Source organism: Rhincodon typus, chromosome 39 (genome assembly GCF_021869965.1).
Source record: "Rhincodon typus isolate 14 chromosome 39, sRhiTyp1.1, whole genome shotgun sequence".
Taxonomy (NCBI): Eukaryota; Metazoa; Chordata; class Chondrichthyes; order Orectolobiformes; family Rhincodontidae; genus Rhincodon; species Rhincodon typus.
Genome location: NC_063370.1, coordinates 9,716,894 through 9,731,274, shown reverse-complemented (window position 1 = coordinate 9,731,274; position 14,381 = coordinate 9,716,894). Strand labels below are relative to the sequence as shown.

At 43.3% G+C, this 14,381-nt stretch overlaps 1 protein-coding gene across 1 annotated transcript; it reads left to right on the top strand.

Moving 5' to 3' along the window:
- Positions 1-988: 988 nt before the first annotated feature.
- rsph4a (radial spoke head component 4A) lies at positions 989-10,510 on the top strand. The gene is made up of 6 exons (XM_048618225.1): positions 989-999; positions 2,665-2,905; positions 4,024-4,782; positions 7,920-8,061; positions 9,240-9,357; positions 10,100-10,510. Exons 1-6 carry the CDS (start codon positions 989-991, stop codon positions 10,338-10,340), a joined length of 1,512 nt encoding a protein of 503 aa, XP_048474182.1. The 3' UTR covers positions 10,341-10,510.
- Positions 10,511-14,381: the final 3,871 nt, after the last annotated feature.

The window sequence follows — 14,381 nt, the reverse complement described above, 5'->3', positions numbered from 1 at the left end:
CATCTAAAGCATGTGGACCACAGCAGTGGAGAGGCATTAGTGCAGTGATATTGTCATTGGGCTGGTATTCAAGGCTAAAGCTCTGGGGATATGGGTCTGAACCCTATCAAACCTGTGGGTAGGCAATAGCCTCGTAGTGTTGTTGCTAGACTATTAATCCAGAGACCCAGGTAATGCTTATGGGGACCTGGGTTTGAATCCTGCCACGGCAGATAGTGGAATTTGAGTTCAGTTAGAATCTGGAAATAAGAGTTTAATAATGACCATTAAGCCATCATCAATTGTTAGTAAAATGTCATCTGGTTCAATAATGGGAAGGAAATCTGCCATTCTCACCTGATCTGGCCTACACATAACTCCACAGCAGTGTGCTTAACCCTCCACTGCTCTCTGGGCAATTAGGGATGGCCAGTATATGCTGGCCTAGCTAGTGACACCCACATCCCACAAATGAATTGTTTAAAAAAATAAGCTACTGTAATGGTGTGTTTGTTCTAAAATCCCAACTGGTTCGCTGAGCCCTTCAGGAAAGGAAATCTGCCATCCTTACCCAGTCTAGCTACACGTGACTCCAGACCCACCATAATCTGGCTGACTCTTAACTGTCTGCAGAAATTGCAAAGATCCTGGCCCAGCAGGCAATGCCCACAACCATGGATTAAATTTTGAAAAGTTCAAGGAGGGAACTCACCATACCTTTGCAACGAAATGGGCAATAAATGATGGTCTAGCCAGCAATGTCTGCATCTCCTGTAGAAATAAATAGTGAAAAATGCAGGACGAGAGAGCACGGACAGGATTAGTTCATAGGTACCATAATAACAGCTATATTGTTGAACAGACTGTTAAGAAAAAAAAATTGGAGCTCAGAATAAAATAATAATTGTGGGGGACTTTAATCTTCATATGGACTGTACTAATCAAATTGACAAAAATTCTCTGGAAAATTAGATTGTACAATGCATTTGTGATACTTTTCTGGAACAAAATGTTGTGCAGGTAACATGTTTTAAGTTATTTTAGACCTAGTGTGGAGTGTTCATTAGTAACTTCATAGTAAAAGTTCCACTGGGAAAAACTGATCATAATATAATTGAATTCCTGATTAAGTTTGAAACCAACATATTTCAGTTGGAATAGAGAACCTTTTGCCTGAGCTGAGTCGATTATGTTGGGAAGGGGAAAGACTGCTGAAGTGGACTCATTCAATGCACAAAATGGTACGGCGGCCAATTAAAAGATGGAAGCATTTAAATCAACAATCCAAAATGTACAACAAATTTGCAGACTAGTCAAGCAAGAGCCTGACATAGTCATACTCACAAAATCATACTTTACTTATAATGTCCCTGACGCCATCATCTCTATCCTGGTTACGCCTTGTCCCACTGGCAGGACAGAGCCAGCAGAGGTGGTGGCACAGTGGGATACGGTCAGGAGGGACTTGCAGTGGGAATCCCAACATTGACTCTGGACCCCGTGCCGTCTTGTGGCTTCAGGTTAAACATGGACAAGGAAATGTCCTGCTGATTACATTGCACCATCTTTCCTTGGCTGATGAATCAGTACACCTCCATGTTGAACAACACTTGGAGGAAGCAATGACAGTGGCGGTGGCAAGGCTGAAATATGCATTCACAGTGGCTTGGCAGCAGCACTACTGATTGAGCTGGCCTGGTCCTAAAGGACATGGCTGCCAGACCACAGCAGCCAGTGGTGAGGGAACTAACAAGAGGGAGGAACATACTTGACCTCATCCGTGCTAATCTGCTGGCTGCAGATGCATCTGTCCACGATATTGTTGGTAAGAGTGACCACTTTGTAGATAAGAAGTCGTGCCTTCACATTGAGAATACCTCCATTGTATTGTGTGGCACTATCACTGTGCGAAATGGAACATAGTTGAATAGATCTAGCAGCTCAAAACTGGGCATCCATTAGGCGCTGTGAGCCATCAATAGCAGCAGAATTGCAATCCAGCACAATCTGCAACCTCATGTCCTGGCGTATTCCCTACTCAACCATTACCATCAAGCCAGGGGATCAAACCCAGCTCAATGGAGAGTGCAAGAGGGCATGCCATGAGCAGCACCAGGCATACTTGTTTCAAACCAGAATTGAGTTCCACAGCTTCATAACTCTCCCTGTGCTTGCCATGGTGTGTTTTGTTTAATTCTGTATGTGTAATATATAATAAGGGGAAAAAGGAGTATGAGAGCAAACTGACCAGATTAAAAGAAATAGATTGTAAGAGCTGCTTTAAGGATATAAAAGGAGGAGAGTAGCTAAATTATGTGTTGGTCCTTGAAAGGCAAAGTTAGACATTATCATGGAGAATGAGGAAATGACAGGGACATTGAACATATATTTTGTGTCTTCCTTCATCCATTCGTAATCTGGTTGGGGTGTGATTCCCTCCCACACTTACCTACTTGCCCACTCAGTGTAGATGCTCATGCAAGTAATCGTCACTTCAGTGAAGGACTTCAGGGCAGCCTTAGCAGGCAGCAGCACTACTGTGAAAACTCAAGAGGAGAAAGGTGCAAGCAATATTAGCAAATGGGAGGAAGATGTAATTCTAAATGTTTGAGTTAGTTGAGCACACGGTAGGGAGTAACACTGAAACAATAGTGTCCTTTCTGTTCTTTGTTATTTCTCCATTAGCTATGATCACCTGTCACAGGTGATGACCACGCTGTTGGATGAGAGACCTATCAATGCTGTGGACATCATTGAAGACATCAGCAAGAAGGTGAAGCGGACACAGTTCTCCAAAAAAATGGATACTCTTCGCGATGAGTATGAGAATTCAATGGCATACAGTCTGGCTGAGGTTCAGAAATCTCTTTTTGTGAAGGCAATCGAGACAGAAGAGGGGGCGGCAGTAGATCATGAGGAGGAAGTGGTAAATACTGGTTTCAGAAGCTTAGTATTCCACTGTTACAGAATGGAAGTGCACAGGTCTGAATGGGTGGCATACTGTGCAGGAGGCTCAAAGCATTATTAGTCTGTTTCTATATGCTTTCCAGATCATGCCTCAAGTCATGGTGTGAGAACATACTCATGTGAAGCTGTCAGTGATTTTTAACAAAAGAATACAAGTTTAATACATTAAATAAAAGACAAACGATGCTACAAATATATATCATAGGACATAGAGCAGTACAGCACAGTACAGGCCCTTCGGCCCACGATGTTGTGCCGACCTATTATCCTACTAAGATCAAACTACCCTGCACACCTTAATTTTACTATCCTCCATGTGCCTATCCAAGAGTCGCTTAAAAGTCTCTAAAGTATCTGACCCCACTACCACTGCCAGCAGCACATTCCACACGTCCACCACTCTCTGTGTAAAGAACCTACCTCTGACATCTCCCCTATACCTTCCTCCAATCACCTTAAAATTATGCCCCCTCATAATTGTCATATCCTCTATATGACACGTTAGAAACACCTTAACATAAACAGCAAAACAAACCTTTAACCTATTTCCCAACAGTATCCTTTACAGATACTCAGTCCCAGCAACACATCATTCCTATCTCAACTCTTCCATTTCTTGCTTTGAAGACTCTTTTTCACTTCTGATGACCACATCCTCTTTTCAGCTAGAAAACATTGATACAAACTTTCACAGCTTTGAAACTTTGCACACTAAAACCTTTCTGCTTGGGTGTTTCTGAATCTGAAATAAATTTTAAAAACTAGTCATGGTTGTGGTGTTTTTTGCATGTCATTAAAAGTTCCACTTTGTAAACATTTCATCAGCTGGCAACAACCATAATCCTGCTAGGCACTTAGCTGAAATCACGTACTTTCTTGTAGATGACATGGTCATTATCACATTGCTTTTTCTGGGTGCGAACATTAGCTTCCTGTGTGACAACTGTGAAAACATTTTGAAGTATTCTACGAGTTGTAAACTCTGAGGTTTCCTTATGGTGTGAAAGGTAGTTTACTTTATTTTGGTATAGGACTTCAACACCATTTCCTTTAACATCCTTGTCTTTTCTCTGGCAGGTGGATACACCCCTACCCAATGTCATGGAATTGGCCTATTACTTTGAGCATACAGGAATTGGACTCAGCAGCGATGAGCTATACCGCATCTTTCTGGCACTGAAGCAATTGGTGGAAACCCACCCACTGCAGAAGTGCCGGTTCTGGGGAAAGGTCTTGGGAATCAATGGGAATTATATCATAGCTGAGGTGGATTTCCGTGAGGGCGAGGAGGATGCAGAGGAGTTGGGAGAAGAGGAGGACGCTGAGGGAAAGGAAGATGATAAAGACGACTTCGGTCGAACTGAGGAGGAAGAAACCGAAGAGCTGGAAGATAAGCCTCCGAAATCAACGTACAAACCCCCACCAGTTATCCCAAAAGAGGAAAATCGCTCTGGCACCAACAGATACACCTATTTTGTTTGCAGTGAGCCAGCCAAGCCATGGGTAAAGTTGCCCCCTGTTACACCAGCACAGATCACGGTAGCCAGGAAGATCAAGAAATTCTTCACCGGCAACTTGGATGCGCCCATCATCAGTTATCCACCGTTTCCTGGTAACGAAATGAATTACCTGAGGGCACAGATTGCTCGGATATCGGCTGGCACTCAGATCAGCCCTCTGGGATTCTATCAGTTTGGAGAGGAAGAGGAGGAGGAAGAGGAAGGCTCAGTGAGGGAAAATTACGAGGAGAATCCAGACTTCGAAGGAATTGCTATAGCAGAGCTGTTGGACAGCATGGCCAACTGGGTCCATCACACACAACACATCCTCCCACAGGTACTCCCGCCTTTTACACCTCCATGTTTTAGTTTGTTCTCTTCCTAATCTTCAACTTGCAAAATTCCGTCAATATCCCTAGATGAGAAGATGGGCAGCGATCTCGTTGTGATAAGCTTTTTGGAATTAGAGATATACTGCCAAATCCTGGGAGCCTACTGTGACTTGGACTTTTATGAGCGGAGAGCTGAAATCTGGCACGTTAGGTGATGCTAAGAGAGATTGTGGGCCTGAATTTTCTGGGAACTCACATTAATGGGGATACACCCGTTATTAACACTTAAAAATTCCAGTGAGTACCAGTAATAAGGACATACTTCTGGTTATTGTATTGTGCCTTTGTTTGCTGGAATACTTAGCTACTCTGCGAATAGGCTTGGCGAAGCTGTACTTGTCACTTAACTTACCAATTCAGTGACTGGCGATCATCAGTTTGCTGGATTGGTGCCATTAATTAGTATTGACCACACCACAGGCCCCTAAGACAGGAATATAATAAAGTAGATGACCTGAATCTACAATTAGAATTAGCTTTATTGTCACATGTACTCAAATGAGTGAAAAGTGTACAAGTCACCACTTATGGTATAAAGGTCCCTAGGTACAGTTTCTTCAGTTACAGTTCTTAGAAATTACAGAAGTAAAAAAGTCCAACGTTCCACTGCCTCTCAACCTGGGTGGCCAACTGAGGGGTGTTTAAAGTTGCAGATGCTCAGAATCCTGCAGTTTGGAAATTGTTGTGGCAAAGAATATTTTTGCTGCTGTCCTTAATGCCTAATTGAGAGCACTTGCAAAACCACTGCCCTTCATTACTTCAGATATTTCTGGTTTATTCAGCAGAGAGGCTCTTCACTGACAAGGCTAACCCATTGAATGCTTCACCGATGACACCAATCAACATTGCCTCACCCTTCCCTGGTCTGTAGGCTCCATCAATCTCCAAGATTTCTGTGCTTCTCCAGTTCAGGCCTCCTGCTCATCCCTTGGTGGTCAAACTTTCAGCTGTCTTGACCCAAAGCTCTGGAATTCTTCTTTCTTTATTCTTTCCTGGGATGTCCCGTATCCCTCATGTCCCTTGAACAGGGTGGTTTGCTCAGCCATTTCAGATAGCAGTTAAAAGTCAATTACATTGCTGTGGATCTGGAGTCACATGTATGCCAGACTGCATAACAATACCAGATTTCCTTATCTGAAGGAAGCAGGCCATTCGCCTATTGAGTCCACATTAATCCTCCGAAAAGCATCCCTCCCAAATGCACCTCGCTCCCTATAACCCTGTATTTCCCATAGCCAATCCACCTAGACTGCTGGACGAAGCCAGAGTGCCTGGAGGAAACCCAAGCAGACACAGAGAGAATGTGCAAACTTTACAGAGACAGTCACCTGAGGGTGGAATCAAACCTGGGTCCCTCATGCTGTGAGGTGGCAGTGCTGACCACTGTGCCGCCCAGCTATTGTTTACTAGACAGGCACATGAACCAACTAAGACACAGCACCAGCAAATTACAGGTTTCTACCACAATCAATGATCATTTCATGCTCACCATTATTGAAACTAGCTTTATAATCCAGATTTATTAACTGAAATCAGGATAGAATTCACCATTGCATGGAAAGATGTGGGTTTATTTAGAAGAGTCAACAGTGGATTTGGTAAGGGAAATTCATGTCTAATTAACTTCCTGGAGTTTTTTGTAGAAGCAATAGGGAGGGTTGATGAGGATGGGCCTGTTGACATGGAGTGTCACACAATTGAGGGAAGTGATTGATAAAGGAATGAACGGACAATACTGATGTGGATATAAAATTAGTCGAGTGATAGGAAGTAGAGAGTAATGTTAAGGAGTATGCCTTGGGCTAGAGGAAGGTTTAGAGATTACCAAGGGTCAGTATTGGCACCCTTTTCCTTGTGTGTGTGTGTGTTTGTGTGCGTGTGTATCTCTGTGTATTTTGATATAGATCTTACTGTGCAGGGATGATTCAAAACTCGGAAGAATTGTAAACTCTGAGGAGGACGGTGCAGAACTTCAAAAAGTTGAGGGAGTGGGCAAAAAAATGGCAGATGAAGTTCAATGTAGAGAGATGTCAGGTAATACACTTTGGTGCAAGGACATGGAGAGACAGCTAAACAAAGAGTGCTATTCTAAAGGGCACAGAGGAACAGAAATTCCTGGGTGTATACATGCTTAAATCTTTAAAGGTGGCAGACAGGTAGAGAGAACACTTGCTAAAGCATACAGTATTCTAGGCTTTATTAATAAGGGGCTTAAATTACAAGGTAAGGGAGGTGCTGGACTTATAAAGGGCCCTGGAAAGACTTCAGTTAGAGCACTATGTACAAACCTGGATGCTCCACTCTAAGAAGGAGTGTATTGCAGAGAGTGCAAAAGAGATTTATAAGAATGGGTTCAAGGGATGAGAAGCATCAGTTATGTGCACAGATTGGAGAAGTTGGAACTGTTTTCTTTGGAGAGGAGAAAGCTGAAATGCAAATTGATCAAATTTTTCTAAATTGTGTGGAGCCTGGAGAGTGTTGATAAGGAGAAACTGTTCCTGTTTATAAAAGGATAAAGACTCAGAGGGCATAGTTTTGAAGTGTTTTGCAAAAGAAGCAAATGCAAGGTGAAAACAAAATTCATGTAACAATTGGTCTGTGTTTGGAATGCACTGATCAGAAGTATGGTGGAGGCAAGTTAAATTGAGGCACTGAAGAAGACAACAGATGTTTATTTAAATAGAAATAATATGCAGGATTACAAAGAAAAGGCAGGAGTTTGGCACTAAGCCAAAATGCTCAGAGTATCAGTACAGACAGAATGGGCTAAATGGCCATCTTTCTTCTGCACCAAAAATTCTGTGAAGTCTGGTGGAATTTAAGCCCATGCTCCTAAACTATTGGCATGGTAAGGATTAGTGGTACCAGTGATGAGTCCTAAGTCTTACTCCTTTAAGATGCTTCTTTAAACCTACATCAGACCATGCTTTTGATCAGCTGCACTTGTTTGTGTGCCTCAGTATGAAATCTTGTCTGGTGTTTGCAGTGACCTTTTGAGAAGATTGTGTTGATCAAATCAAAGAACACTGAACCCTGTTCTAGAGTTTTGGCTTCTTAACCGAAATTGTTTTCTCTGACACAGGGCCGCTGTGTTTGGTTTAATCCTGTTCAGAAAAAGGAGGAGGATTTTGAGGAGGAAGAGGAGGAAGAGGAGAAGGAGGCTCCAGATGAGCCAGAACCAGAGGTGGGGCCACCCCTCCTCACTCCACTGTCTGAGGATGCAGGTAACGCAGATGTCATCAAAATAATGCCCTCCACACTAGGTGGCATGGGCAGGGTTTCACTTTATTTGTTGTGTCATGTCCCCTTTTACCTTTAGTTGCGAAATTTTCTTCATCTCTCTGGAAGGCTTTGACTGCTGAGACATTCTGGGAGCAGGAGAAGACCATAGGCCAGTCAAACCAATTCATTTTTCACAGATACAGTTCCCACATGCCTCCTTCCAATTATCCCTTAATTCCACTTGATCCACATATCCCTATACCTCACCTATCCATCTTCTACCCATATTACTCAATTTGATTTGCCCACCTTCTTTCCATATCCTTCATTTCCAATTTCCCACCTTCTTCCCATATCCCCCCAACTTCACCCATCCACCTTCTCCCCATATTCCTCGATCCTAATTATCCACTCACTCCCCGTATTTTCTAACTTCATTTTCTCCCATGCCCCTCAATCTGAACTATCCACTTTGTCTCCATATCCACCAACTTCACTTTTTCTCTTCTTTCAAAAATCATTTTACTATTTATTGTCAATTTACAAATTGCTGTCTATCCTTGATGGGTACAGCATCACACAAATTCAATGCCCAATAGCTTAAGCGGGCAGGTTACTGCTGAACTTTGCATGCCCCATGCCACTGTTTCTATGAACACGGGTCACTTTACCCCAAATAACATGAGTCTTCCCCACATCCCTCAATACCAATATCTACCTTCTCCCTATATCCCTCAATTCCCACCCTACACTTCCGTTTTTCATCCCTCAATCTCAACTATGCATGATCTCACAGCATTTATCATTCCCAGTTATTCACACAGATACTGTCCCTACCCCTCACCATATCCCATAGTCTCATGGATCCAGCCCTAAGAGAGACAGAAAAGTGGGAAAAAGAATACAGGTAGTTCTTCTGTGACCTCGTGCTATAGAATATCACCATAGAAAATCACGTCATAGGGAAATCGCTACACAACATCACTATACCTCTACAGCAGAAAGTTTGTGTTATTCAAACAGCGTCCACTATTCATCACTCACGTTACAGCCAATTCGCATTAACGAAACACGCATCATAGCAGAATTATCTGTATCCTCATAGTGTTCCTCATGGTAGTGATAGTGTCAGTAACTGAAATATATCTTATGCCTCATTCCTGGTCTTTCATTGTTTCAGAGGTCAACAATATCCCTCCCTGGACTGTCAAGCCTTCATCCAACCTGATCCCCCAGTATGCCAGTGCTTTGGTCCGGTCCAACCTCTGGCCAGGGGCCTACACCTTTGCAATCGGAAAGTGAGTATCCATTATTTTGGGCGCAGCAGGAATGTGGGATGGGTTCCCTGTTTTTGGACACGTTGCCCAGCTGCTCGGTATTTACCTTCCCCCTTTAACGAGGGGTACACTGGGATCATTTAGGTCCAGTGCTTTATTGTCGAGAGAAGTAACTGCTGTTTCCACTGGGACAATTGCAGATGGGAATCTCAGCATTTGAAGGGTCGGAGTGCTATTGTGTGCCCTCAAACTTCTGAGAGGGCACAGGATGACAATCAAACTCAGGAGCAATCTTTGAAGCTTGTGGTTTCAGGAGCCCAGCTCTAGATTAGCAAGTTAACACTTTATTTAAAAAAAAAATTCTTTAATAGAGATGGAGGGGGTCACTGACAAGGCCAGCATTTGTCACCTTTAAATCAAGTGGCTTGCTAGGCCATTTCAGAGGCAGCCGTATTGTTTGGATCTGGAATCACATGAAGGCCAGACCAGGTAAGGACAGCACATATCCTTTCCTAGAGTGTATTAGCGAACCAGATGGGATATATACGACAATTGAAAATAGTTGCCATGATCACCATTACTAAAGCCATCTTTATATTTCTAGATGTAAAGGGATTTGAATTTAAGTCCCCAGAGCCTTAGCCTCTACGTTTTTAATCCATTGACGCTACTGCTACACCTAGTTGCCCTCCAAACTGGGCTGTCAATCGGTTTGCTCGTGTAGTCACTGGGCCTCCAATTGAATCGTTTTTCTGTTTGACAGGAAATTTGAGAACATTTATTTTGGCTGGGGCCACAAGTACAGCCCGGAAAACTACAGCCCTCCCCCGGCCCCACCGGTACAGGCGGAGTATACCAGCGGTCCCGATACCACCGAGGTAGATGACCCGACGGTGGAAGAGGAGCAAGCTCTGCGGGCCGCATTGGAGGAGAGACTGGCCGCAGCGGAGGAGGCCGAGGAAGAGGAGGAGGAGGAAGAGGAGGAGGAGGAGGACGACATCTAATTAAAGACGGATTTCCCTAGACAAATAGTTTTGACGTTTTCTTTTCTCTGTATTTTATATGAGTCTTCTGAGGTGTCATACTTGCTGCTCCCCTCACATGTCAAAGAACACTAAGTTTGTAAATGCATTTCTTATAGCTACGTAGAGGACAATAAAAAATTCTTTTTTAACTGCTTGTGCAAAACCCAAGCATTTATAGATGAAAGGTCATTGAGCTGAAACAGTATCTCTACTTCTCTGTCCACAGACGCTACCTGACATTGCAGCGTGTTTGCAGCTTGTTCTGTGTTTATGCCATATATCCGGCATCTGCAGTTTTACGCTTTTGCTCAAGAATTTCCGTCGTCCACGCTCAAATCCCATCACCCTGACCAGTGAACGGACTGACACCAGAGAATCAGCAAGGCGTAAAGAGAAGGTGGGAGAAAGAGTAGAGCTTGTGAGGGAGAGACGTGCAAGGGACAGGGAGGGAGTGGATTACAAGAGACAAAAGTGAGGGTGAGATGCTATTTGCATAGGAAGCACTGCATGAAAGACTGAAAACAAAAATTGCTGGAGATCACAGAGGGTCAGGCAGCATCCATAGAGAGAAAGCAAGCTAACATTTCGAGCCTAGATGACTCTTCATCAGTTCTGCTCTGATGGAGAGTCATCTAGGCTCGAATATTAGCTTGCTTTCTCTTCATGGATGCTGCCTGACCTGCCGTGATCTCCAGCATTTTTTGTTTTCAGTACAGATTCCAGCACCTGCAGTAATTTGCTCCTGTACTGCACGAAGGACATTAGGCAGAGCAGGGTTCATCACTAATTCTGCAGTCTCCCCACCTAATTCCTGAAAATCTGATGCCACAGTTCCAACCAATACCAGGTGCTCCCAGTGCTGCATGTTTCAGTCAATGTTGGCATTAACAGCAATGGCCATTATTTGCACATATTCTCCAGTCAGACCTCCTGACTACACAGTCCAGCTGAAACATTGCATGTGTAATCTCAGCAAATAAAAAGGTGTTCGCTTGGCTCCAACAATTTGTATTTGCTAAATAAACAGCTCATAATATGGGAAATAGGGAACAATAATTTGCCCCCAGATATGTCATGACTCTGCAGAATATTTAAAGATGCCTTTGGGGTCCACGCTTCAGCAAGGATTTGCTTGCATTGTAGATCGTGGTACAGCAAATGTTGGCTGGATTGATCCCTGGGTTTGAAAGGTTGCCCTCTGATGAGAGGCTGAGTAAATTGGATCTCTGGAATCTAGAAGAAAGAAAGGGGATCTACTTAAAACTTACACGATTCTGAAGGGGCTTAACTAACTTGAAGCAGAAAGGTTAGCTGGGGAATCTCAAACTCTGGGATAGTCTCAGAATAATCATTTATAATCAAATCAAGGAAGAGTTTCTTCACTGAAATGGTCGGGAGTCTTTGGAATTCTCTTTTCCCAAGAGTTTTAGATGACCCATCATTGTACATGTTTAGAGTTGAGATGGACAGACATTTGGTCTAGGAGAATCATGGGATCTGGGAGTAAGCGGTAAAGTGGAATTGAAGCAAAGATCAGCTGCAATAATATTGAAAGAATCAGCAAGCTTGACGGTCCAACTGGCCTCCTCCAGGTGCTATTTTTTATGTTCGTACGATACTCAACAGAAGAATGATCTAACGTTTCTAAATAATTAAAAGCTTTGCAACATTTTGAGACAGGAGTTGAAACCTATGAGTGATTTGGAGACAGTGAGGACTGCAGTTGCTGGAAGCTAGAGTCAATAAATGTGGAGCTGGAAAAGCACAGCAGGTCAGACAGCACCTGAGGAGCTGGAAAGTCAATGTTTTGGGCCGAAACCCTTCTCCTGACGAATGTTGACTTTCCTGCCCCTCGGATGCTGTCTGACCTGCTGTGCTTTTCCAGCTGCACATTTATTGACCCCTATGAGGGATTTACTACCCGATGTGATAGCTTAATTTACAACTCCCCCAATTTTTTTTTGATTTCACTGACCATGGCAGTGTCGAAATTTCCTCACGTGTTGCAGCACTTTCCTCAATCACATTTGCAGCTTCAGATTGTGACACTAGAGGCCACTCTATCACTGTATAACAGCGCAGACTGGTGATGGCTGGTTCTCTAACGCCAGCACCCTGACGCTGTCTCACTTCAACATGCAAAAACAACAGACAGGCCCCAAACTGTCTATAAAAAATAAGCTGAAGATCATAACGTGTGCACAGAAACTAATTGGACACGCACCCTTGGGCATCAACGTTGTGTCTGTCGCCATGGGAATTATTCCAGGGACCTCACAACTTGGCTGATTTTTAACATTGGTCAGCAGTGAGAAAAGGACACACTCCCTTCATGTTAAAACCACATTCTGTCCACCTTTACTGTGGATGAGATTGCACTCAGTTCTCTTGCAGTCAGGGACTCTGCTCACACATGGGAAACCCTTTGCCCAAAGTGACTTCAAAGCAGGAGCAGAAACATCTACAGAAAATGTGGAGCAACTTGTATTCCCACCCACTATCTCACATACCCTGCGTTTCCACATGGTGACCCACATTATAACCACGCCATAATTTCTAAGATGACCTACATTCCTGCCCAGTGTCTAATACTGCTTACAATTCCTGCCTAGTGTTAGCACTCTATGCATTCCCGTCAAGTGTCTAACACTCCCTGCATTCCTGCCCAGTGTGTAACATGCTGAGTGTGTAGCACTATTGGTCAGAGTGTGCCACTTTTTGTGTGGTTCTGCCTATGTGAGTATTTTGTGACACACTCCCTGTGTAATCCATTTTCCTTGGTCATCAATTGTATGACACTCGTGTAATATTCCTTTTCTTGTTGATCAGTGATATTCCCTATGGCACACTTCCTGCCAAATATTCACTCTTTCAATCACTCTGCTGGTCAGTATGATCCGAGTTGTACATTGTCCATGAAACATGTTTCTCTTTGTTGGTCAGCGTGTGACATCCCCTTTGGCACACTCTCTGTGTAATGTTCCTCGTTTTGCTAGTCAGTGTGTGACATTCTCTTTGGCACAGTCCCTGCGTAATGTTCGTGTTCTGCCGGTCTGGTCAGCATGTGACACTCTATTTGTGACATGCTTCTTTGCCCTTACATCCCTCTGTTTTTGACTGTTGTGTAACCATCCAAGTAAAGGAGTGTTCTCAGTTCACCTTTGATATCGTGGTTGCACCCAATTAACACCAGAGGCTGAATCATCTTGATGGGTCCCAATTTATATCAGGGTCAAAATACCTCATTGAATAATTTTAAGGCCAAGATAGATAGATTTTTGAACAGTAAAGGACTTAAGGGTTATGGTGAGCGGGTGGGTAAGTGGAGCTGAGTCCACGAAAAGATCAGCCATGATCTTATTGAATGGCGGAACAGCTCAATAGGCCAGATGGCCTACTCCTGCTCCTATTTCTTATGATTTTATGTAAAAGAAAAATTAGATAACAGACTTTTCCTGAGATGTGGGTAATACTGTAAAGGGTATCACTTGTTACCTCAGATACAGAACTCTGCAGCTTTCTGGGTCATTTCAGACTTGACCACATTGAATCTAATAGAGGTATACAAGATCAAGACATATTTAGGGACTTAAGAGTTTTTATAGCATTGAAAGGGGCCCTTTGGCCCATCGTTTCTGCACTGATCACCAAGCCTCCAAGTATTTTAATCTAATTTTCCAGCACTTGGTCTGTAGCCTTGTACGCTATGGCATTTTCAAATGCTCATCAAAATAATTCTTAACGGTTGGGTTCCTGTCTCTACCACCATTTTAGGCAGTGTGATCCAAATGTTCACCAATCTCTGGGTGATATTTTTCCTTAAATCTCTTTAAATTTTCTGATTCTTTCAAACTGTGTCCCCTGGTTATTGAGCTCTCTACTAAGGGGAAAAAATAATTCCCTATCTATGCCCCTCATAAATTAGTACATCTCAATCATGTCCCACCCTAGCGTTCTGTGCTCTAAGATGTAGACAAGGTAGACTGAGGAAGGCTTCCCCATTGTCCATATGGTACAAAG